This window comes from Chlamydomonas reinhardtii, chromosome 12, assembly GCF_000002595.2.
Source record: "Chlamydomonas reinhardtii strain CC-503 cw92 mt+ chromosome 12, whole genome shotgun sequence".
Taxonomy (NCBI): domain Eukaryota; kingdom Viridiplantae; phylum Chlorophyta; class Chlorophyceae; order Chlamydomonadales; family Chlamydomonadaceae; genus Chlamydomonas; species Chlamydomonas reinhardtii.
Genome location: NC_057015.1, coordinates 2,545,429 through 2,567,118, shown reverse-complemented (window position 1 = coordinate 2,567,118; position 21,690 = coordinate 2,545,429). Strand labels below are relative to the sequence as shown.

Genomic DNA, 21,690 nt, shown 5'->3' with positions numbered 1-21,690 from the left:
CGGAGGGTGGGATAGTTGCCTAGCGCAGGCAGCTGGGGCGGTGGGTCAGGTCAGGCAGCTGGGTTCCAGAGGCATCCTGACCCTTCGCTCGCGCATTGAAGGTTGCTGGGGTAGCCCTGCGCAGGCATCTGGGGTGCCATGTCCACGCATCTTGACTGGCGCGGGTGGTCTGCCCAGGCATGTTAGCTGCCGTGCCCACGGTGACAATGGAACCTGACTTCGTGGTTCTGAAGACTAGGCCGGGTTGATACTGCGGGGGAACCGGCAGGTCTTCGTGAAAGGGCTTCGTCACTTGGCCTCGCCTGAAGGCCTGGTCACGGCTCCAGGCCAACACCTTCAGTAGAATTCCCAAAGACTCGCCGTTCTGACGTTCTCGTTCATTTGATCCAAGTCAGGACAATGCGGGGCTCGGATATTGCGGCTTCGCACACACACACGCACACTGCACGAGGCTGCACGGTTCGTGCCAGTTGGCGATGGAATACTCGCGATTCATTCTTGTCTTGAGCTTCTGGCGTACTCTCATCATTCATACAACGCATTCTTACACCAGGCGACATTAGCTGCATAGAAGCCGACTAGCTAGGAGGCCCCACCGAACTTCAGTTACAATCAGAGCCCAGCCCAGCCTCCAAACCAACCAATTCAATATAAACACCTAAACAAAGGAATGTCCCGTCCAACGGGGCCGTCCTCGGTCGGTGTGGCGGACCTTTCCTCTGTGGGCATCGAGCCCGGAGTAGAGAGGCTCGCCGCGCGCCTGTTTTACCCCTGCAAAGGCTCGCTGGCGAGCTGGCTGACACCTGTGACTTGGCTGCCCCATTTCAATTATGCACGTGAGTTTTCACAAGCGTTTCGAGGAAAGGTGCAGATTCAGCGAGAACCAGTCGATGACGCGAGCACTGACCCACTTCAATGTCATTTACAGGTGGCTATGTCGGTAAGCTACTTGCGTAGAGATTGTGTACGGGCGCCCAGGCGTTACCGCGTATTGGTGAGGCACGAGGCACACCCCAGGCCTGAACCCAGGCCTGATCCCAGGCCGAGCAGTGGGCAGCTCGTCTTACCCCCGAGCGCCCCCTCGGCTCAAACACGCAGGGCCCCGGTTCCCTGTCTCAAACACATTAAGGTATTGCGCCGAACAACCTTCAATGCTGCAGACTATCTCTTCCGCTTTGTCCAGAAGCGTACTATCAAGCACCACGCCGCACAAGCCCTGATGACCGGGCTCTGCTTCGGACTGGGCGCCAGCCGGCCGCTGCCAGTGCACTACCAGGCTGAGGTGGAGCCAGGAAGTCGGCAGTTCCCAATCGTGGTATTCTCACACGGGTGCGTATGGGTGCGTGTAGGTGGCCTGGGAAAGGGACTGCCCTTACAGCATCCGCGGCCTTTTCAGGTTCTCCTGGTCTGAGGGTTAGCGGGGCCTCGGGCTCCCCCCGCAGTCCAGGCGCCGCACCCCACCCGCACGGAGCGACCACACGGGACCGCCTTCGCCCAATACGTTTGCTACCAACTGGGGTCAGGTGGCGGGGTGTAAGGGGGCTATCGGCCGCTGAAGCTGAAATGGAAAGGAAAGAAAAAAGGCCTGGCGCCGCTTAGGAAGGGCCGCATGGGCCGCACGGGCGTGATTGAACCTTTAATTGAACCTGCGTGAACTCAGACCAAACACCAAACCTACCTACACGCGTGCCGGCTTGGCTGCGCACCCAAACACCTAGCGCCCCTGAAGGATCAGCAGAGCGACCCAGAATTTTGCCGCCCCATCTGACATGGACAAACGACTCATGTGCGCAGGTTGGCGGGCACGCGCAACGCGTACAGCAGCATCTGCATCGAGCTCGCGTCACAGGTCGGTGGTACGGTGCCGCTCTCCAGGCCTGCCGGCCTGCATCCGAGCCTGCGTGGCGTACACGCACGTCATGCCGCCTCCCTACCCCTGCCTTTGCCACACCAGACGACGTAGTTTCGCTCTGAAGCATCTCTGTCTGCACCTAGACACACGCACGCACACAAGAACCATTTGCTCACGCGGACACCCCCGCACCCACGCCGACACAGGGCTATGTGGTGATGGCTCTGGAGCACAGTGATGGCAGCGCCAGTACCGCGCGCCTGCCGCGCCGGCCCGCCTCCGCCTCCTCATCTTCCTCTTCCGTCTCCGCCGCATCCGGCGCAAACGGAGATAGTGGCAACGGCAGCAGTGGCGGCGGCGGCAGCCGCAGCGCAGGATCCACGGCGCAGAGGGCAGCTAGCGGCAGCGAGTGGTGCTGGTACGGGGGCCTCGGTGACAAGCCTTTACAGCTGGAAAAGACGCGACACAGGGTGGCTGAGGTGCAGGCGGCGTATCTGCTGCTGGAGCGTCTGAACCGGGGTGGGTGGCGGCGCGCTGCGGATGCGTTTGCGTGGAGGGCTTGGAGGGAATTCGAGGGACGTACGTACCGTTTGACGGAGAATGCGTGGGTGGGTGGGTGCGTTGGGGCAGCTGAGCGCTGGAGGCGCGAACGCTTCCCCGCCAAGACCATGGGCTCGTGATGTGCATACATCACAAAGAGCCGCTGCCTGGGATCCTTGGTACCCGCAGGCCAGGCGGAGGGGGTGCGGGAGCTGCCGGCGGCGGTGGCGGCGGGCCTGCGGGGCCGGTTGGATATGTCGCGTGCGGCGGTGATTGGGCACAGTTACGGCGGCGCCACAGCCGCCGGGGCGGCGTCCCAACTGCCAGTGTTCAAGGCGGCGGTGTGCCTGGACCCCTGGTGGTGAGTGTGTGAGCGTGCGAGCAGGCCAAAGCAGCGCACAGGAGGGCTTCAAGGGGGGCCTCGTGTTGCAGCTAGCGACGAAGCGGGTGCCATGAAGCCGCCGCCGCTGGCTGCTGATGGTGCGTGCGTGTGGTACTGTGGGCCGCAGCACGCGGCATCTGGAACCTCTGGATCAACCACATGCCCGCTCGCCACTTGTCAGTCAGCCTGCGTGTCCCCCGCGCCGCTGCCGCCGCACAGGGACTGTTTCCCGGAGGAGTGGCCAACGCTGCAGCGCTGGACCAATGCGGCGCCCATGATGATCATCGGGAGCCACGACTGGAATACGCCAGGCATTGACGGTGCGCGAGCAGGGTGCCAACTGCCAAGCCAGCCAGCCGCTTGCACCTGGTGTCTCGCACCTCGTGCCCATATGCTTCCCACTGTCATGTTGCTTTCATTTCTTGAAACTGCAAAGTCCGTACCGCACCTGCTGAGTCCTTGGCCCCGCGGCCGCTGTTTCTCATGCCCCAGGCAAGCTCAAGTGCGGTGGTGAGAACCAGGAGCGGGTGCTGGCGGCGGCGGCGGCGGGCGGCGGCGGGGCGTTGCTGGTGGTGCCGCGGAACAGCAACCACGGCAGCTTTGATGACGTCATGCTCCTTTTTGGTGAGCCACAGCATGCAAAGCCCATGCCCGTATGCAGGCCAGTATTAACTAGCGTGGGAGGCACCAGCAGTGACAAGCTCGCTGTGCTGCTGACGTATGTAAGGTATGCTAATGGTTGCTGGTTCCAGCGTCCGACCGCCTCCCTGTGTGCTTCCCTGTATGACACACATGCACACATGCATGCAGGCAAGTCCATGATGCACGTGCTGGCGGTGCTGGGGCTCAAGAGCTCACTGGAACCGCGGCTGGTGGGTGCTCGAGCGCTTCACAGGTCGCGTGTGTGTCAGACGCGTGGTTTGGGCTTGAGGCGCTTGAAGCACTGGCATGGCTACTTGGCTTGCAGATACCGTAGACTATCTGATGTATGTTTCTGCGGAGAACACTACGGACGCGCATTCCGTTCTCCTGACACTTTGCCTGCGATACGCAGGCGCACCGAATCAACATGTGGTGCATTCGCCACTTCCTGGACACGCACCTGCCGCCGGCCCCGCAAGCCCTTTTACCACAGCAGTCTGCAGCTGCAGCTGCAGCTGCTGCTGCGGCCAGTGCGGCAGCCGCCGCGCCGATCCGGGCCGGCGAGGACCAGGCGTTCCGCAACAGCTTCGTGGGGGAGCACGCGGCCATCCTGAGGGTGTGCCCCGCCGGCGGCGTGACGGGGGCCGCTGTGGACGGGCCCGGCGGCGGCACTGCCACGCCAGCGGCGAACGCTGCGGGCAAGGACTCGAAGTCGTGAGGATTGGCGGGGCCGTGGAAAGGCACGCTTTAATACCGCATTTTGCCTTGTGCTTGCTACTGAAGAAACCACGAAGAATTTGCAAGGGTTCGCATGGTGACCGGAAAAAATCCTGAAGGAACTGACTGACACATACTGGCGCGCTGTTGACGCCACGGCGAGTGGACTGAGAGTCTGAGATCGTGTTACAAGTGTGAGATACTTGCCACGCAGCGTGGGCAGTGGGCAGGTGTCCCTCATGAATCGATTTGGAACGGAGATGCGTCATGGTTGCGTAAGTATATAGCGGCGAAGGGTATGAGTGCGTGAGACGACAACATGTGCGTAGGCACGATCGTATGCATCAGAGAGCTGTTGCGAGTCCAACAAACCGCCCTGCATCCCGGTACCCTGCACCTGCCTCCATAACGGCCACCACCCGGCACCCAGATCAAATAGTACTTATAGTGGAGTCTGCATCTCGCGGTGGGGGACGGTTTGACGGGTTTCGATGAGGGGGGGGGGGGGTCGGCAGATGGCGAGGGTGCTGGGCCGAGCTGCGGGCACGCGGGGGGAAGTCCGCGCGCGACCTCGCAATTTGACAGGGCGTTGGCCCAGCTAATAATATTACATGAATACGTAAGTACTTAGAAGCTGCGCGGGCGAACACGAGCGATTCTGCGTCCTTTGGATCCCATTTCCCCAGACTCCATTTCCTCGACCCCGACCCCAACCCCTCCCCGGTCACCGATCCGGGAGGTTGTGCGCACGCCAGCATCCGCAGTACCTTTGGTCCAACGTATGTCACGACTCTGGCACTCAGATCATCTCCGACTTCAGTCGCCATGACTATATACGCCTCCAGGGGCCTCCCCTGTAAGCCTCCTTTCACCTCAGCTCTACGCCACTAAGGGCCACTACCTGCACACGCCTCCTCTTGTGCTCAGCATTACAACACCGTACGTTGCGTCCCCTGTCACTTGACTCCCTTAGGGGCACGCCCCATGGATCGCATGGCGGTCCGCTAGTATGTTGAGGGCCTTGTGTGGGGCCTGCGCATTTGTGTCTAGTGCTTCATGCTTAGACTGGCGAACGACGCCGCCGCCCCCCCCCCCAGCAACCTACACGCATGCGCTTTGCCTGCCGCCCGCAGTGCATCGCAGCAGACGCGAGTACAAGTGCAGTACCCAAGCTGTATCCACCAACGAGGGGTGGTGTTGAGAAACACCGAGTTTGTTTGGGTGTTGCGGGTCACAGGGACCGCAACAGTGCGTGCGAAGCGTGCCGGCTAGGAGCTGGCCGCTTAACCGCCGAAGCCGTACAGGGTGCGGCCCTGGCGCTTGAGCGCGTAGACCACGTCCATGGCGGTCACGGTCTTGCGGCGAGCGTGCTCGGTGTAGGTGACCGAGTCGCGGATCACGTTCTCCAGGAAGGTCTTGAGCACGGTGCGGGTCTCCTCGTAGATGAGGCCGCTGATACGCTTCACACCGCCACGGCGAGCCAGACGGCGGATAGCGGGCTTGGTAATGCCCTGGATGTTGTCACGAAGCACCTTGCGGTGGCGCTTAGCACCGCCCTTGCCCAGGCCCTTGCCGCCCTTGCCGCGTCCAGACATGTTTACTTTGGTTCGGTGAGGTGAACGAACGAGGAAGTAGGAAAGTGCTTACTGGTGATTATTCACAGACAAGCTTTGCTATTTATAGCTACGCGCGGGCGAGAGGGGCGGGGCGCCAACGGGCTTTTTGCCGATCGTTCTCAGCCTCGCCTGTGCCAGGTTTGACCACCGGCGGTTGCGGTCAAACAACCGCCCGCGACTTGCCCTCTTATAGCCAAACGGCACCCAGGTTATAGACAGCCAAACATTTCTGCATATCTCTTCTTTTTCTAGTCTCCCAATCAACTATCCAAGATGGCCCGCACCAAGCAGACTGCCCGCAAGTCCACCGGTGGCAAGGCGCCCCGCAAGCAGCTGGCCACCAAGGCCGCTCGTAAGACCCCCGCCACCGGCGGTGTGAAGAAGCCTCACCGCTACCGCCCCGGTACCGTGGCGCTGCGTGAGATTCGCAAGTACCAGAAGTCGACTGAGCTGCTGATCCGCAAGCTGCCGTTCCAGCGCCTGGTGCGTGAGATTGCCCAGGACTTCAAGACCGACCTGCGCTTCCAGAGCCAGGCCGTGCTGGCGCTGCAGGAGGCTGCTGAGGCTTACCTGGTGGGCCTGTTTGAGGATACCAACCTGTGCGCCATCCACGCCAAGCGTGTGACCATCATGCCCAAGGATATCCAGCTGGCCCGCCGCATCCGTGGCGAGCGCGCGTAAGCGCAGCGCTGGCTGCGATTGCCTAGGCGCCCAGGCGTGTGCCCTCTCGGGTGCACGCCTACAATCAAACTCGGTGTTTCTCAACACCACCCTTGAGTCGGCTATTGTTTCTTGGCGCACAGAACGCTGGGCCGTGGGGCTGGTGTGCGCGTACTACGTCAGGGGTTCGTGCCGCAGCGTGTGGCCGCGTCACAGGATAAAGGAGCTTGGGTGTGTCGCTAGCCCAACTAAGGGTTGGTCTCGCTGATAAATTGATGCTGGCGGAGAGCCCACTTAGCTAGAGCTGGCTAGAGTGCCCCCCTGTAGCTTTCAGGCCTACGGGGCAACAGTCACTCAGCAGCCTGCCTCAAACCCAACACTCAGCAGAGCCTACCTCAAACCCAACCTGGTGGGAACACTGCCACGTTGCTGCACGCACTTAGCTGCGGGCACACACCAACTGAATATCAAGTGCATCAGTCGGTGACACATGAGGGCGTTGTCAGAAGGCACAAGCGCTGCCAGTGGGCGGCGTACTGTGCAGGAGGGCACCCAAGGGTTTTGGGGCCATTTACAAACAGCACGCACTGTGTGGTAGTACTGGTGTTGACAGGCCGCTGCTGCATAGCCTACTCCGCGTGTGTTTCCAGACCCTGCCAAACCAACACCGTGTAAACCCCACGCAAGACTGCCTGATGGCCCTTACCCCATGCTCCAAGCAGCCAACCCAAGCCCCGGTGCCGCAGTGAAAGGTGGTGTTGAGAAACACCGAGTTTTTGTTGGGGGGCAACGGGGTTGCAAAGGGCACGGGAGCGCTTTAGGCGGCCTCCTCGCTGCCCTTGCCGCCCTTGGTCTTCTTGGGCAGCAGCACGGCGTGGATGTTGGGCAGCACACCGCCCGAGGCGATGGTCACCTCGCCCAGCAGCTTGCCCAGCTCCTCATCGTTGCGGATGGCCAGCTGGATGTGACGGGGCACGATGCGGTTCTTCTTGTTGTCGCGGGCTGCGTTGCCAGCCAGCTCCAGCACCTCAGCGGTCAGGTACTCCAGCACGGCAGCCAGGTACACGGGCGCGCCGGCACCGATGCGCTCGGCGTACTTGCCCTTCTTCAGGTAGCGCGCAATGCGGCCCACAGGGAACTGCAGGCCGGCCTTGGCGCTGCGGCTCACGGCCTTCTTGCCAGAGGTCTTGCCCTTGCCGCGACCAGCCATTGTGATGTGTTGAGCAGAAAGAGGTAAACGGACAGGTGTATAGGGGTTGAGCGTGTTGGAAATACCCAGAAAGAGCTGTGTAATATATAGGGCGCAGGGAGCGTGACGGTCGCGAGACGGCTCACCCTGGCCAGAAGTCAACGCCTTGGTCGGTTGGGTCAAACAACCGCTCGCCTCACCTTGGCCACCGCGCTCGTCCTCGCGGCCCCCACCCCCTGATAAATACCGCGCACTTGCCCGGGCATAATAATTCAGTACTCTTTTACGCTTACCACCTGATTCAACAACTCATTCACAAAATGGCCCCCAAGAAGGACGAGAAGCCCGCGACTCAGGAGGCTGCCGCTGAGGCCCCTGCCAAGGCCGAGGCCAAGCCCAAGGCCGAGAAGGCCGCCAAGAAGGCGAAGAAGGAGCCTTCCAAGAAAGCTGCCAAGGAGCCCAAGGGCGACGGCGAGAAGAAGGACAAGAAGAAGAAGAAGAGCGCCGTGGAGACCTATAAGCTGTACATCTACAAGGTGCTCAAGCAGGTGCACCCCGACACTGGCATCAGCAGCAAGGCCATGTCCATCATGAACAGCTTCATCAACGACATCTTCGAGAAGGTGGCCACTGAGGCCTCCAAGCTGAGCCGCTACAACAAGAAGCCCACCGTCACCTCCCGCGAGATCCAGACCGCCGTGCGCCTGGTGCTGCCCGGCGAGCTGGCCAAGCACGCGGTGTCGGAGGGCACCAAGGCCGTGACCAAGTTCACCTCGGGCTAAGCGCCTAAGCCTTCATGCGCTGGCCTTCTTCTCCAAACTCGGTGTTTCTCAACACCACCACTTTACCGGGGGGAGGGGGCAGGATGGGAAGGGGTGGGGCCACTGGGCTAGGAGGGATCGTCCTGCATTGTTCACCCCCCTTTGACAGCATGGGGTATGCTCACGGACGTCCGCTCCTGACAAGCCGTGGCTGGCACGTTACACTGGAGGTGTGGCGTGGTGCGTAGCCACCTGCCGCTGCTGCCGTCCACTACACGGCGTGTGGCAATGGCGTATCCATGCTTCAGCTTAGAACGTGTATGGGGAAGAGAAGTAGAACGTACATGACGCCGTGGCGTGCGTGTTGGGCTTGCATGTTCCGCTGGTCGGTCACGTGGTCGGGCACTGGGCCAATGGTCGTCGTGAACTCAAACGGCCATGTGCGAGGGTTGCGCCAGGGGAAGTTGCCTCCTGATCTGTCGGTGTCAAGCGACCCAATGCTCCTAATGCTGTCGCAACCTGTGCATATCAGGCCGAAGGGTTGGGACACTTTGCCGTCTGCGCATCCTTTCATCTCTCGGGCTGTTGTTGAAGGCATGGTACCGGTACTGCGCTTGCCGTATGACGCTGATTCCCCGCCTCCTCGCCGTGAGAGGTTGTGGGTGGTTGGGGCTTTGTGTGTGGGCAGGACGCACGTGTGGGCGACCGTGCTAGTGCCTGGACGCTTGCGCCCTGGTTTGTGCGTGCGCTGTGCGTGTGTGCTGCGGCCTGGACGATTCCCGGCACTCCGGTGCCTAGGCTTGTGGCGTTGAGGCACAGCGGTGGGGCTCTGGCGGGTTGAGGCTTGGCTAGGACTCACTGTGCGCGGAGTTACACGGACTTTGACCGCGGGAGGGTTTGCAGCAAAGTCGGGGTTGGTGGAGTCAAGTTGGGCCCTGATAGCATGTGATGGCTCGGCGTCTTCGGGTACTGGGACTGTCCCCTCTGTAACATCTGCATTCATATCATGACACGATTGCAGCTGGTTAAGGGCAGTTTTGTGTGTCGGTTTGTCAACATGCAACATGGGGAGAGCCGGAGAGGGTTGGGTGTGAGGCTTGTCATGCTTGACCGCAGCTATGTGCATGAGCCATGAGGCTGTGGCATGGTCGCATGGCATACGGGCAAAGCGGCTAACTGCTTCTGCAGTTCTGCTGGTCGAAGCCTAGCCGTTTATTGGGCGCTTGCCCTGTTTAAATACCATCACACAGATAGACGCAGCGCAGAATGTAGTATGCAAATCACCAAGCCCTGGTCATATGCAGTTACAATTGTGCAAGCTGGAGGCCGGTGCCAGTACGCATTGGGGCGTATGCGCATCACCTTGCGTCCTTGGCCTCACCACTCCTAGCGCATAGCTTGGCTGCCGTGTCTCCATTTCCAGGGGCCTACAAGGCTGTAACCCACAGCCGCAGCCGGTACCACATCCCTACGTACCACCACATGGCGTCCCACATCTGGATTCGGCTCCAGAGCTTTGTCTACAGCGATTTATTGGGTTAAAAGTTGCCCCTGCTATGCAAGAAATGTGCCATCCAACACGAGGTGATACTACCAAGCCGACATGCCGACCAACCCGTTACGACTCCACGGAGACAGAATGGCCCAACTCCCGGATTCAACTGACCCGCCCGTGTGCGGGCATCCGTAATAATGTTCCTTATTCGCCTTCGGCTCTGTGCTACAGAATGCTACTAGGCCCGGCTTAAGCACATACCCTCCAGGGGTCATGAGAACATGAGACACACCACACATGCTACGCACAATGCCAGCAACCCGCTCTTTCCCATGCTCCTCCCCATGCCGCCCCCAGGGCTGGCTGCACGCCCCATTGACAAGATTGTCCTTGGCCTACTAAGTAGAATCACATCGCACACACACGGCGCCGGCCTCTAGTCACTATCACACAGGTCCACCACCTCCACCTTCACCTCCTTCACCACCACCTCCTCCTCCTCCTCCTCTTCCACCACCTCCTCCTCCTTCACCTCCACCTCCTCCTCCGCTGCCGTTGCCGCCACCGCAGAACCTCCTCCACATGTGTGCCCCTCAAGAGTGCGAGATTAGTTGCGGCTGTAGCAGGTCTTGCACAGCGGAGGTCCACTGGGTCCCCACCGTCGAGTATGTATACGGTGCACGCTTGGTGTAGCTAGTAGGCAAATGCACCCCCAGTCAACGCTGCCTCTTGGCTGTGCTCCCAGCGGCTGTGCTCCCACGCCCACCAGACAGACAGCCCCAGCCAACCCCCCCCCTTCCGCCCCCCACACACACGTTCGCATGCCCAGTCACCTGGTGATTACCAGGTCAGCACGTGCTCACATTCAAGCTTCCCATCCGAAGCGGCAGCATCAGGAAAACATTCGTGTCCCTCCGGTTGCCAAAATAAGCATATGTATGCCTAAGCCTCCCGCCCCTGCAGGGGTGGCCGCACCGCCGAGACACGCGCCGCTGCTCCTGAGTCCGGACTGGGCTACTGCGGCCCAGCGCCGCTGGCGGCCCTGGCCTCCGACTTAAGCAGCATCTCCAGTGTGGCGCTGTCGTACAGGGGCGGCCCCACCGGCTTCGCCTGTACGGCACACGTGGCAGTCAACGCGATGCGCGTGTTGTGAATTTGTTACGGTACTTGTGGATGCAGGTTGGCACTGACGCGCCACAAAAACACGCACTGGCAGTACCCGCTTCCCTTCCCTTCCCAATCCATGCGCCACAGACGCCTCACCTGCAAGTGCAGACCCGACATGCCCGGGTTGTAGCCGCCGCCGTCGCCGCCGCCAGCAGCGCCGCCTGGAATGCCCGGCATCATGAGCAGGCCACCCTGCGGCCCGGTCACGAAGGGCGAGGAGCCATTGCCATTTCCGCCACCGGCGCCGCCATAGGGCGGGCGGCCGTATGGGTCGCCACCGCCTGGCGCGCGGCCCACCGGCGCGCCGGCGCGCTCGCGGGCTGGCATGATGAAGTTGGTGCCCTGCACGGAAGCGGGAGGGATGCCCATGAGCGGCCTTGTCAGAGGTCCGTTTCACAAGGTGCAGTGTGCAGTGCCGCTGGCTCATGAACAACGCAACCCTGTTGCTTTTACAACCGGTGATGTACGATGCACGCAGCCCGCTTGTGCGCCGACACAGCCACACCGCTGCGGCTGGGCTGCCCCGACACCTGGTCCCGCCCGCCTGCCCTGTGCATGCCCGCCTGCGCACGTGCAGCCACTCACCCTGCTGCCGCCTTGCGCCTGCGACAGGTTCTGCAGGTGCTCCACTTGAGCCTGCGACCAGGTGGCAGCAGCCAGGCGACGGCATACGAGCATAAGTGGTCGACACGCCGCCCCGCATCAGCCCTGCGTGGTTGCTTGGTGATAGCCACTGAGTCCCTACCAAGACATGCCAACACAAAGCGCCAGTACAGCAGCACACGCACCTGCAAGCTGTTCAGCTGCTGCTGCAGGTCAATGTGCGGAAAGCCACCGGTGCCAGCCGCACCGGCGCCAGCCGCCGCCGCGCCGCGCGCGCCCATGATCGGGTGCGACATGGAGCGCGGCACCAGGTCGCCCGCGCCGCCGCCACCGCCGCCACCGTACAGCGCCGCTGTGCCGCTGCCGCCTGGGCCCATGTCCACACCCGTGCCGGGCGGCGCGGGCGCGGGGCGCTTGTGTGGGCGTGAGGCGCGCGAGTGCTCACTCATGGCGGGCATGGCCGCCAACGAGGCGCCGTCTGGGCCCAGGCCGCTGCCGCCCACAGGCACCGACGCGGCGGCAATGGGGCCGGGCGCCATGGAGGCGGAGCCGCCCACGCCGCCGCCCGCGCCGCCGGCGTCCATACCCGAACTCAGGTGCGCGCTGTTTTGCTGTTTGGAGGGTGGCAGTGGCAAGGAGGATATGGGCAGAGGGTCAGCCGGATGACGAGGGCAGAGATGGCAGAGGTGACAAAGCGCGCGCAGCTGCGGCAAGAGGTAGCCAGGCTCCGGCATGTGGGCACACCTGCGGTAAGTTCATCTGGCCGCCGTAGCCACTGCCGCCGTAGCGCGCCCCCATGCCACCGTACGCGCTGCCGCCGGCGCCCGGAGCGCCCATCTCGGTGCTGAGAGAGCGAGCGTTGCCGCCGGGGCCCATGCCGCCCGCAGCCACTACACCCCCGCGCTGGGCGTCGTCCAGAGGGATGGAGGTGGGGACGAAGCCACTGATGATGCCCTGTGGGGTGTAAGTGGCAGGAGTTCAGCCAGGCTACAGACAATGGATGGCAATACGGTAATCAACATGAGCCTCAGCAACTTCTCCTGTGCTCATCAGCCGCAAGAAGCCTTCGCACCCTTCGGGTCTCCCAAGGTCCCGAGAAACCCTCATCCCCTCCCCTGCGCAAGCCGCCAGCGCCCATGCAGCCACGCCCCCGCCTGCCCGCCTCCCCGTCTGGGCCCACCGTGTCCTGCAGCTCCAGCAGCAGCCGCTCGCGCGCCTGCAGCTCCGAGCGCAGGTGGTAGATCTCGCTCTGCAGGTCGTGGTTCTCGCGCACAAGCGAGTCGTGCTGCGCGGACCACGGCAGTGAGGGGAGGGTGGAGGTGGGGATGGCCGGGATGAGTGGTGCGGCAGGAGGAGGGCCGAAGGAAGGCGAGGTTCACCATAGGTTGGTTCAAGGAGCGCAGTCTTGCAGAGCCATGACACGCAACGCTAGCTCCGACCCAAGTCCTTTACGGTCCTGCACCATCTGCCTGCCAAGGTACTGCCGCAACACGCCCAAGGCTCCTTACTATACCCCTTGGCTCTCACAGCTACCCCCACTTCTCGATTGCTATAGCCTGCGCCTTCGCGTCTCTTGCCTCTTCCTTATCATCCTCCTTCCGGCCTCCCCTTTTCCAGGCCTCGGCCGCGACTCACCTGGCTGTGCCCGGGCCCCATGCTGCCGCCCATCATGCTGCTGCTGGGCGCACCCATGCTGCCCATGCTCATGCCGCCCATACCCATGCCGCCCATGCCCATGCCGCCCAGCTGCGCGCTTGGCAGCGGGATGGGGTTGATTGGCACGGACGCGGCGGCCTCGGGGTCGATGGCCGCCAGCTTGGACTTGAGCAACTACGGGGTCAGTTGAGGGGCAGGAGGAGGACGGGCCGTAGTGGTGAGAGTTTCGCGTATGTGAGCGTGTCTGGAGGAACAGGTGCATTGTGAAACGTTGTGAGCTCTCCAAGACGTGTTGGGTTTGGAGCATCGCGATGTCGGCTGACGGTCGGGGTCGACAGCAGGCTCACCCCAATGCCGCGCTCGCGCTCCTCACAGAAGCGGCGCACTTCGCCGGTGGCGATGCCGCGCACGATCTTGGCCAGCGTGAGGCGGCTCTTGTCGCCGCGCTTGCCCACGCCACCCAGCAGCGGCCCGAGCAGCTTGCACTCCTCCGCCAGGCGCCGCTCGTCCTCCTTGGTGGTCAGGCGGCCGCTGAAGCGACCCTGCAGGTGTGGGCGCCTGCGAGGTGCGGAGGGGTAGGGGGTGCACATGCAGCAGCCAACAGGTCACGGCCAGGGGGCGCTGACGTGTAAGCTAGGTCGCAATAAGGAGCTCGTCCGCGCACATACGGCATGCCCCTCAAGGCTTCTGGGCTGTCTACTGCGGCGCCCAACCCTGACCCGACGCCTGGGCCCCATGGCCCCCCAGAAGGACCATACCTTGTTCGCGAGCGCTTTCCGCTGCCCTGACTGTTGTTTCCGTCATCATCAAAGTCGCCGCCCGGGCCCATGCCGTCCAGGTCATCCAGGTCCCGGTTCAGGTCGCCCTGCTCCTTCAGCATCATGGTGTTGTCGTACACCTGTCATGGGGTCGGTGTCCGAGGGAGGAAACCCGTGAGAACACAATGCGTGCCACTGGTGTAGGTAATGGTGGCCCGGCGCAAGGGCGGCAAGCCGGGCTGTGGCCCAGCAGCTGCGTGATGCACTAGCCGACGGACGTTGCGCCGAGGTCATGTATCAGTATCGTGCAGAGCAGGAGCATGTTGGCGCTCCGCAACCCTATCCCACAGGCTGGAACAACCTTTGTCTTAAATAGCGCCCCAGCTTGAGCGGCCATCCAGCGGCCAGGGCGTACCATAGCAACCTCTGACATGGTACGCGCACTTCCGCGCACTTCCGGTCACTGAGAGGTTGTAGACGCGACGGCCCTAGTCGCCCATGAGGCCAGGCCCTTACCTCGTAGCCGTCAGGCCCCTGTTGCTGCTGCTGCACGCGGATGCCGCCTGTGGTCACGGTGGTGATGACAGTGCCCGTTGCGGTACCGCTGTCCTCCACTACCGCCTGCTGCCGCGCCTGGTAGCTGTGCTGCTGCTGCTGTTGCTGCTGTTGCTGCTGCTGTTGCTGCTGGTAGTACTGTTGCTGGTAATGCTGCTGCTGCTGCTGCTGTTGTTGTTGTTGTTGTTGTTGGTACTGCTGATGATATTGATGTTGAGCCTCCTGTAGCGAGTGGTGCGGCGGCGGGCACTGCTGCACGTTGGGACCCGTGCCCAGGGTGATGTGAGTCAGGCTGTGGTCACAGGCGGAGAACTCGGGGGTGTGCGCTGCACCGCTGAGGTCCCCGTGAGCGTGTGTGTGGGACATGGAGTCACTCAGCCCGAGCGATAGATGACGGCGGCTGCGAGGGGGTGAGGGCGAGAGCGGGAAGCCGAGGGGCAGCTGTGAAGGGAGCGGCTCTGGCAGGGCGCCAGCTCAGAGGAGCCTCCAACGCAACGTCTGTGAAATCGTCGCTCGGCGCTTGCTTGCCAACGGCTTCTCAGGCTGTGCCAATTCAACTAGGAATAGTCCACAGACGCAACAGGCCTCGGCACCAGAGACTGGCGTAATAGACACAAGGCAAAGAATTTGCGCACGGATAGTATAGAAGCACGCGTCAAGCTCGCGCTCGCAGAAACGAATGCGAGTGCACAACAGCAATGCATTAGGGCGTGACGGGCCTGCAATTATGCGCGCCCATTTGACTAGTGCTCCCAGTCCGACTAGCGCAACTTGGGCACGAGCCCTTCAGCAGCCCCGCCCCTTCTGCTTGTTGATGATCGTATACGCTGCACAGCATGCTCGTTCAAAGCCCCAAGTTCCTGCAGACATTCGCTGCGAAGTTTCCACACCTGCGCAATGAGCCTCCGTGCCAGTCCTCGAGCTGCTTCTTTTGCTCCTTTCAGTTGACGCGCTAACAGGTTCAGGGAGCAAGGTCTGTCGTGTAGCAGGGTGGGGCGTAAACGCGAAAGGATTCGGAAAAGGAGTTTATAGCGAAGTTTGGCAGCAGGGTTTTGCTTCTGTCATTGTGGCATACCGTGACATAAAAATAGAACGATTGATGTCTGTGCTAATAGATTGGCAGCATAATAGGGCTTATTCGGGCCGAAACAGTACGCATGGGCAGCCGTCAGAACTCGTCGAATTTGCCCTTGTGGAACCGCATATCTCTATGCACCTCGCAGCGCTGGTAAGTACGTCTCTCTTACAGATTGCTATGTCCCTTGTCGGGCGAGCCCTTCTTCGGGCGCCCGGCGGACCTGGCGTGCCAGGCGGGCGTGCCAGGCGGGCCGCTGCAACACACGACCGCCGCCGTACTAGCCGGCCGGACCAGCAGCAGGCCCCGCTTTAACGGGACGCCAGTATGGCACATTGCAATCTGATGACACGTCTTGCAAGGCGACTGACCCGTCTGTGCTTTGCGGAAGTTGCGGGTTTTGGTCGTTAACGTCGTCCGCGTCCCTGCGCGTCCAGGGGTGCCGTCCACCCTATCCACCTCACGGCCTCACCCCAATCAGCGTCGTGCCCGTTGCAGGCCTAACACCGTCACTCAACATCTCCGACGCCGCCTCCGCCAGCCCGATTTTGCGTCCCTCAGCACCCAGCCCAGCGCATTGTACCAGGCTGTACAAGGCGGATCATCCCCTCAGGCTTGTACTCGCATGCAATTTCACGCCGCACACTTGTGCCGCTGAATCAGCCCCATTCTACCCCATCCCAGGCGTGTGCCATGTTCGCGGCTGGTCGACGGGCTAGTCTTGCTGATCTTGTCGCAGAAGTGCAGGCTTGTACGTGCTTTGTGGGTTTCGCGTTGTCGCGGCGAATGGCAGCAGCCTAGTTGCGAGCTGGAACGCGTCCGCCCCTGCAAGCGGCAGCAGTCTCCACGACACTCGGACTCCGTTTGGCGTGCCGAATGCGGAGCAGCGTGGAGCGCGCACCGGTGTCTCGTCTCGAAGGTAACAAGTAACCGCATTGCCGCTGACACTAACTTCTTTCGTGATGTTTATTGCTAGCCTGGAGCTCGCGACGGCGTCTTGCATTCGCATTCACTCGCAAGCACTTCGTGCTGTCGTGTGAGCATGAGGAAACCTGTAATTCTGTATGAGGCTGCAAGGGAGGCTGATCAAGGCTAGAAGGCGGCCGTGTCGGGCCCAGGCGTCAGGACGAGCCACAGCTGTGACACTCATGCTAGATTCTCCACTGCACGCCTGCCTGGGTACTTGCTGCACGTCATGCCTGTCCCCCCCTGCCCACTTCGCCTTGTCCACCACACTCAAGTAGGATGGGTTCACTTGTAGGGTTCAGGTTGTCGCAACGCATCTTGCAATGCATCACAGCCTAGTCTTCGGCTAACCCACGCCAGCCCAGCCTGTGACAGCCGTATGCACCTGCTGAGTGTCCTCGGCTTAGGACGCCGGATGCCGCGCAGCACGGCGCGCGGTATCTCGTCAAAGGTAAAACGCACTGCTGTCACTGCTTGTGCTCACGCTTCCTGTTCTACGACCAGCTACGACGTTGTGCTCACTTGCTTTCTCTGTTCCACACTTTAAGCATCGTCGATGAAAGGGATCACTTCCGCGCTGGCGGCACTAGGGTGCGTTACCTGCGCTGCATGATCTGCGTTGCGTGTGATGGCGCATCAAGGCGTCTTACGGTGACGAGGGCTTGCATCCTCGGAAAGCAGAGAGGAAGAGGTATACTGGTCTTGAGGCTTTGGGCTCACGCCCTTGGCCCTTGCTCTTTCAATGCCACCATTTGTGGCTCCGGCATAGGTTGCCCTTTGCGCCGCGTGCCAGGACAGGCGTGCGTGCAAGCAAACACCGGCAGCAGGTCATCCAACGGAGTTCGGAGTATGCACCGTGCAAACGGTTGACCAACAACAAAAGCACAACCAAAGAACTAGGTCTGCACTGCTTTCGCTTCGCCTTCTTCCTTGTGTTTATCCCTCGACTCCAGACGTACTATCCAGCCACCGACGCTGGACGACTCGTCCCATAGCTATACAGTACTTGGACCTGGCCTGCCTTGCTACATCCGGTACTGCTAGGAATACATGCCAACCTGCTGTGGCTACTGCCTAAAGCCCTACCTACAGCGTACACACTCCTGTCAATCTTAAGCGTGACGTCTAACTGCCGTCACGCCAACGCGCCGCCTGCCGCTTCCCACCAAGACCATGCCCGAAATGCATAGAAGAGTGATATACGCTAGCCACATGGTGATATGCGCTAGCAACCAAGCACTGTCCGCCCCCCCCCCCGGCTGCCGCCCGCCATGCGCCGTGCATCCAGCTCCGCCCGTCGCTGTGCCCCAGCCTTGCATCGCCTCACCGCCGCGGTGAGGGCGGCGGCAGGTGGTGGCTCAGGCTGGGTGTAGCCGCCAGCCCCGGGTGCCGAGGCGTGGGCGGCGGCAGGTGGTGGTGCATGGGTGTCGGCGGCGGCAGGTTCGGGTCCGGCGCTGGCGTCGCCGCCACTGGCGGCGGCGGCATCATGCCAGCCGCTGCCTGCTGCTGGTACTGCTGCTGCGCCTGCGCTTGCGCCTGCGCCCCTGACCCAGACGGCCCCGCGCCATCCTGCTCCTGCGCCTGCTGCGGCTCCCCGACGTCCGCCTGGCCACCCTGCTTCGCCGCCGGCAGTGCGCGCGGCGGGCCCATCAGGTTGTTGGGCAGCGTGGGCACCACCGCGTCGCCCTTCTTGTACTGGATGAGCGTGGGGTAGATGTTCATGTAGGCCTGGTAGATCTCGCCCCGCGTCTTGGCGCCTGATGGGAGTCAGATTATTAAGGGGGATAGCAAACGTTTTGGCCAGAAGATGGGCCCGGCCAGTGCGTGCATGCATGTGCACGCCAGCGGCGCAAAGTATGGAAGCCGTGCAGCACGCCAGCATGGCAGGCGCTCAGGTTGTCCGGCGCTGGCCGTGTCCCCGCTATGGTTGCCCGCTGCCTCATGTTGTTGCTGGCACATGTCGAACCTGGCTGTGCGGTTTTGCGAGCAGCAAGTGTTTCCACAGGCACGTGCACCCTGGGTTCCTGGCTCCCAGCGGCACTCACCTGTCAGCACCACCTTGCCCGACACGAAGATCAGCAGCACAATCTTGGGCTGCTTCATGCGGTAGATGAGGCCCGGAAACAGCTCGGGCTCGTACTACGGGGCAGAGCAAGAGGCATGGCGCCACGGCATACGGGATGTGGGCAACAGGCTGCCATATGGTGTGCCGCAACAGCGCGTGCTAGCCGCATTGCACCTTTTCAACACTTCCACGGAGAGCTGGACTGGTGCGTTGGGAGCCTCGAGCCTCAGCTTACAAGAAAGAGGCCAAAAAGCCGGACAATTATATTGCCTCATCTGGTAACTCTAAACGCACAAGCCCAGCAAAAATTCGGCCCCCATGCACCCCAAAGCAGCGCCCACTGCTTACGCTGGCGAAGAGACTGTGCGCGTACGCCAGGCCCTCCAAGCGGATGGGGAACTTGACGTCACAGGAGCCCACGATGTTTTGGATCTTAAACTCCTTGAACGTGGCAGGGAAGCCCAGCTTCTGTACAATCTTGGCGTACTGCACGACCAAGCAACATGCATGCAAGGATGCGCCACATGCAACCCACATTCAGCGGCTTCCAACGAAGTGCGTTTGGTAGCCCATCATGCCCCCGCCTTTTCGACGTGGGCTACCCCAACGGGTTGAACCTGCCCCATACTGTAAGCCTGCACCCTGATTAGCCCGCTCCACGCTCCCGAGAGCAGTGACGCAGTGTAGCAAAGGCACCGCTGCTACACCCAGCAGGTAGGGCGGCAACATCTAGGTACTTACACGACGCGCGGCCGTGCGGGAGTCATCCTCGCTCTTGGCGCCCGTGCACACCTGTTGGGTCACGAGCCAACCCGTGCATGTTACTTGCCACACCATGCCAACAACGCGGCGCTGCTAGCTGCAGGCACGTATACCGCCTGCTACCGGTGTGTACCACACCCTGACAGAGGGCGGTGCATCCCTTGCACGTTTGCTCGCCCCACTAGAGTCCCCTGCTCCCCTCGCCTACCATCTTGCCAGAGGCGAAGATGAGCGCCGTTGTTTTCGGCTCTCGAATGCGCATGATGACGGCGGCAAAGCGCTGCGGGGGGAAAGGGGGCAGCTCGCCGTGGCAGGTGCGATGGACTGGGCGACAGGGTTTGCCAAGAGAGGGCGGCTTCAGCGGCCGTCCCCGCCTTGGCAAGCCAACTGCTCGTGACCAGCCCCACCTTTGGGTTGTATTCTGCGTTACGCGCGTGCATGGCAATCTCCTTGAGGTCCAGCTTGGTGCCTAGGTTCACAGTGGCCACGACGTTCTGCAGCTGGGGCTTGATGCCAGAGACGTGGGCTGCCATTTCCGCCTCCACATCTGCTGCTGAGAGCTGTGGCGTCGCTGGGGGCGCCTCAGCCGCAGCCATGGTGCTAAACGAAGAGATGAAATTCGAGATGCACCGGGTCGAGCCTAGATAAAAAAAATCTAGTGGGCCAGACCAGATAAACTGTGTCGCCTAGCACAGCTGGCCTGGCCCAAAGCAACGCAGCACAAACGAGGGGAAGCCCGGAAGCTGACACTGAAGCAGAGGGCTGTGTTGCAGAGCCTTTGTGAAGCGATGCAAACTTTTTCCTGTCAAATCACGTCCAAGCGGGGTGCTTGATGCGCAAATGAGGAGGACGGCAGGTCGTTTACTGCACTGTCTTGTTGCTCCCGTTCAACGTGTGCAGGAAGTGTGCTATGGAACTATTGCTAGGTTGGTTTTATGCGCCAGAAGGGCAGCAATGTCGTTGAGGGCCGGCTGCCGAGCCCTGGGATTGCCGCGCTGCTCATTCGGGGGTCTTCTGAACTCACCGCTCTCCTTTTCAACACAACACTGTGTCCTCGCTTCAAGTACTCGTAGCTGTATCGCTGCCCACTGTCATACATGGCGTCACGTAGCTGCACATGAACAGATTGCTGAAGTTTACCTCGAGAAATTCCGCGCGGTTACCATTTCGTATTTGCATAATATTGCATCGAATTGACTTACTTCAGCAGCCAGAACTGCTTCAGCGATTGTAGGCCGGGTAACCAGCGGAGGTAGTGCAGCGTGCTGCGCGGCAGCGGCTTGAGCGGCCCGGCGGGGCCCACCGGCACGCCCCGTCCTTGAAGTACCTTTCCCCCGAGCGCGGCGGCATCGCACTGCGGCCATGGCGTCTCGCAAGCGCGGGCTGAAATTCTGCCCCGAGACGAACGACTTGCTGTACCCTCGAGAGGACAAGGAGCGGCGGGTGCTGGAGTACTACTGCAAGACGTGCAACTACTGTGTGCAGGCGGATCCCTCGGAGTGGTGCGTGTACGTGCACGCCACAGTGGTGGACGAGAAGGACAAGATCACGACGCTGTACGACGTCACGGCGGATCCCACGCTGCCGCGCACGCGCGATGTGCGCTGCCCAAAGTGCAACCACAACGAGGCGGTGTTTGTGTCAGAGCCGACGGAACAGGGCATGACGCTATATTTCCATTGCGTGGCGTGCCGAGAGAAGTGGCGCGACTACGTATGAGGGCCGGGAAGTGGAAAGGGGCGGCTTGGGTGTGTGTATGGTGCTGGGCCCATGTGGCTCGAATTAGGGAAGCGGCACCATGAGGCAAGAATGCTCATGCAATTTTCGGACCGGTGGCCTGGTCACTTTGACTGGGCATTTGGACTGGCTTAGATCGTGTCGCGTGATGCAGTGGGCCGGACTAGATGACACGAGGTATAGCGGCGTGTGCGGACAGCAATGCACAGGTGCTGCGCGCTGGCTCTGCCTTGCCTTGGCGCCAAACATGGGCCCGCCGCTTGAGGCTGTGGATGGAGTGCCAGATGGTTGTATACTTGTCTAGCAGGCCAAGGACAACCGATTCCTCAGGGGTGACACGCAGCAGCAGGTGTGTTGGTGGCAGTGTGTGTTGGCGCGCGTGCCAACGATGATTTCGGGTTACGCCATGCGCGCTGATGAGCTAGAACTGCTGTAATGTTACAGAATCTGCAAGTTCAAGCGATTTACAGAGCGACATCACATGGGAATCCT

General features: G+C 61.6%; 8 protein-coding genes across 8 annotated transcripts; 4 read left to right on the top strand and 4 right to left on the bottom strand.

Moving 5' to 3' along the window:
* Nucleotides 1–246: 246 nt before the first annotated feature.
* CHLRE_12g505400v5 (uncharacterized protein) lies at nt 247–4,812 on the top strand. The gene is made up of 10 exons (XM_001690766.2): nt 247–836; nt 929–940; nt 1,161–1,329; nt 1,795–1,849; nt 2,059–2,371; nt 2,582–2,753; nt 2,994–3,094; nt 3,267–3,398; nt 3,585–3,646; nt 3,829–4,812. The coding sequence occupies exons 1-10, from the start codon at nt 671–673 to the stop codon at nt 4,132–4,134; spliced, it is 1,488 nt and encodes a 495-aa protein (XP_001690818.2). The 5' UTR covers nt 247–670; the 3' UTR covers nt 4,135–4,812.
* A 42-nt stretch (nt 4,813–4,854) lies between these two features.
* Nucleotides 4,855–5,776, bottom strand: CHLRE_12g505450v5 (uncharacterized protein). The gene has a single exon (XM_043068149.1). The coding sequence runs from the start codon at nt 5,726–5,728 to the stop codon at nt 5,417–5,419; it is 312 nt and encodes a 103-aa protein (XP_042918218.1). The 5' UTR covers nt 5,729–5,776; the 3' UTR covers nt 4,855–5,416.
* Nucleotides 5,777–5,956: 180 nt separating this feature from the next.
* Nucleotides 5,957–6,712, top strand: CHLRE_12g505500v5 (uncharacterized protein). The gene has a single exon (XM_001690767.2). The coding sequence runs from the start codon at nt 6,023–6,025 to the stop codon at nt 6,428–6,430; it is 408 nt and encodes a 135-aa protein (XP_001690819.1). The 5' UTR covers nt 5,957–6,022; the 3' UTR covers nt 6,431–6,712.
* Nucleotides 6,713–6,968: 256 nt separating this feature from the next.
* Nucleotides 6,969–7,686, bottom strand: CHLRE_12g505550v5 (uncharacterized protein). Its single transcript, XM_001690951.2, has one exon. It carries the CDS (start codon nt 7,617–7,619, stop codon nt 7,227–7,229), a length of 393 nt encoding a protein of 130 aa, XP_001691003.1. The 5' UTR covers nt 7,620–7,686; the 3' UTR covers nt 6,969–7,226.
* A 190-nt stretch (nt 7,687–7,876) lies between these two features.
* On the top strand, nt 7,877–9,602 carry CHLRE_12g505600v5 (uncharacterized protein). Its single transcript, XM_043068150.1, has one exon. It carries the CDS (start codon nt 7,919–7,921, stop codon nt 8,378–8,380), a length of 462 nt encoding a protein of 153 aa, XP_042918217.1. The 5' UTR covers nt 7,877–7,918; the 3' UTR covers nt 8,381–9,602.
* Nucleotides 9,603–9,651: 49 nt separating this feature from the next.
* On the bottom strand, nt 9,652–15,826 carry CHLRE_12g505650v5 (uncharacterized protein). The gene is made up of 11 exons (XM_043068151.1): nt 15,484–15,826; nt 14,555–14,993; nt 14,039–14,178; nt 13,628–13,838; nt 13,260–13,454; nt 12,805–12,909; nt 12,369–12,578; nt 11,810–12,235; nt 11,607–11,657; nt 11,118–11,363; nt 9,652–10,964 (listed from the first exon to the last, which is right to left on the bottom strand). The coding sequence occupies exons 2-11, from the start codon at nt 14,957–14,959 to the stop codon at nt 10,869–10,871; spliced, it is 2,085 nt and encodes a 694-aa protein (XP_042918216.1). The 5' UTR covers nt 14,960–14,993; nt 15,484–15,826; the 3' UTR covers nt 9,652–10,868.
* Nucleotides 15,827–17,331: 1,505 nt separating this feature from the next.
* CHLRE_12g505700v5 (uncharacterized protein) lies at nt 17,332–20,376 on the bottom strand. The gene is made up of 6 exons (XM_001690952.2): nt 19,869–20,376; nt 19,670–19,741; nt 19,441–19,491; nt 19,048–19,185; nt 18,680–18,773; nt 17,332–18,391 (listed from the first exon to the last, which is right to left on the bottom strand). The coding sequence occupies exons 1-6, from the start codon at nt 20,055–20,057 to the stop codon at nt 17,958–17,960; spliced, it is 978 nt and encodes a 325-aa protein (XP_001691004.1). The 5' UTR covers nt 20,058–20,376; the 3' UTR covers nt 17,332–17,957.
* Nucleotides 20,377–20,516: 140 nt separating this feature from the next.
* CHLRE_12g505750v5 (uncharacterized protein) lies at nt 20,517–21,646 on the top strand. The gene has a single exon (XM_001690769.2). The coding sequence runs from the start codon at nt 20,824–20,826 to the stop codon at nt 21,178–21,180; it is 357 nt and encodes a 118-aa protein (XP_001690821.1). The 5' UTR covers nt 20,517–20,823; the 3' UTR covers nt 21,181–21,646.
* The last annotated feature ends 44 nt before the right edge of the window (nt 21,647–21,690 follow it).

Excerpts from the sequence above, each read along its gene's own strand:
- CHLRE_12g505400v5 (XM_001690766.2), top strand. The coding sequence starts at position 671 with ATGTCCCGTCCAACGGGGCCGTCCTCGGTCGGTGTGGCGGACCTTTCC. Across the intron at positions 3,095-3,266 it reads GAATACGCCAGGCATTGACG|GCAAGCTCAAGTGCGGTGGT; the intron begins GTGCGCGAGCAG and ends CTCATGCCCCAG. Across the intron at positions 3,399-3,584 it reads TGACGTCATGCTCCTTTTTG|GCAAGTCCATGATGCACGTG; the intron begins GTGAGCCACAGC and ends ACATGCATGCAG.
- CHLRE_12g505500v5 (XM_001690767.2), top strand. The coding sequence starts at position 6,023 with ATGGCCCGCACCAAGCAGACTGCCCGCAAGTCCACCGGTGGCAAGGCG.
- CHLRE_12g505450v5 (XM_043068149.1), bottom strand. The coding sequence starts at position 5,728 with ATGTCTGGACGCGGCAAGGGCGGCAAGGGCCTGGGCAAGGGCGGTGCT.
- CHLRE_12g505750v5 (XM_001690769.2), top strand. The coding sequence starts at position 20,824 with ATGGCGTCTCGCAAGCGCGGGCTGAAATTCTGCCCCGAGACGAACGAC.
- CHLRE_12g505650v5 (XM_043068151.1), bottom strand. The coding sequence starts at position 14,959 with ATGTCCCACACACACGCTCACGGGGACCTCAGCGGTGCAGCGCACACC. Across the intron at positions 12,910-13,259 it reads TGGGGCCCGGGCACAGCCAG|CACGACTCGCTTGTGCGCGA; the intron begins GTGAGTCGCGGC and ends TGGTCCGCGCAG. Across the intron at positions 12,579-12,804 it reads TGCTGGAGCTGCAGGACACG|GGCATCATCAGTGGCTTCGT; the intron begins GTGGGCCCAGAC and ends TACACCCCACAG.
- CHLRE_12g505700v5 (XM_001690952.2), bottom strand. The coding sequence starts at position 20,057 with ATGGCTGCGGCTGAGGCGCCCCCAGCGACGCCACAGCTCTCAGCAGCA. Across the intron at positions 19,742-19,868 it reads ACGCAGAATACAACCCAAAG|CGCTTTGCCGCCGTCATCAT; the intron begins GTGGGGCTGGTC and ends TTCCCCCCGCAG. Across the intron at positions 18,774-19,047 it reads CGCACAGTCTCTTCGCCAGC|TACGAGCCCGAGCTGTTTCC; the intron begins GTAAGCAGTGGG and ends TCTGCCCCGTAG.
- CHLRE_12g505550v5 (XM_001690951.2), bottom strand. The coding sequence starts at position 7,619 with ATGGCTGGTCGCGGCAAGGGCAAGACCTCTGGCAAGAAGGCCGTGAGC.
- CHLRE_12g505600v5 (XM_043068150.1), top strand. The coding sequence starts at position 7,919 with ATGGCCCCCAAGAAGGACGAGAAGCCCGCGACTCAGGAGGCTGCCGCT.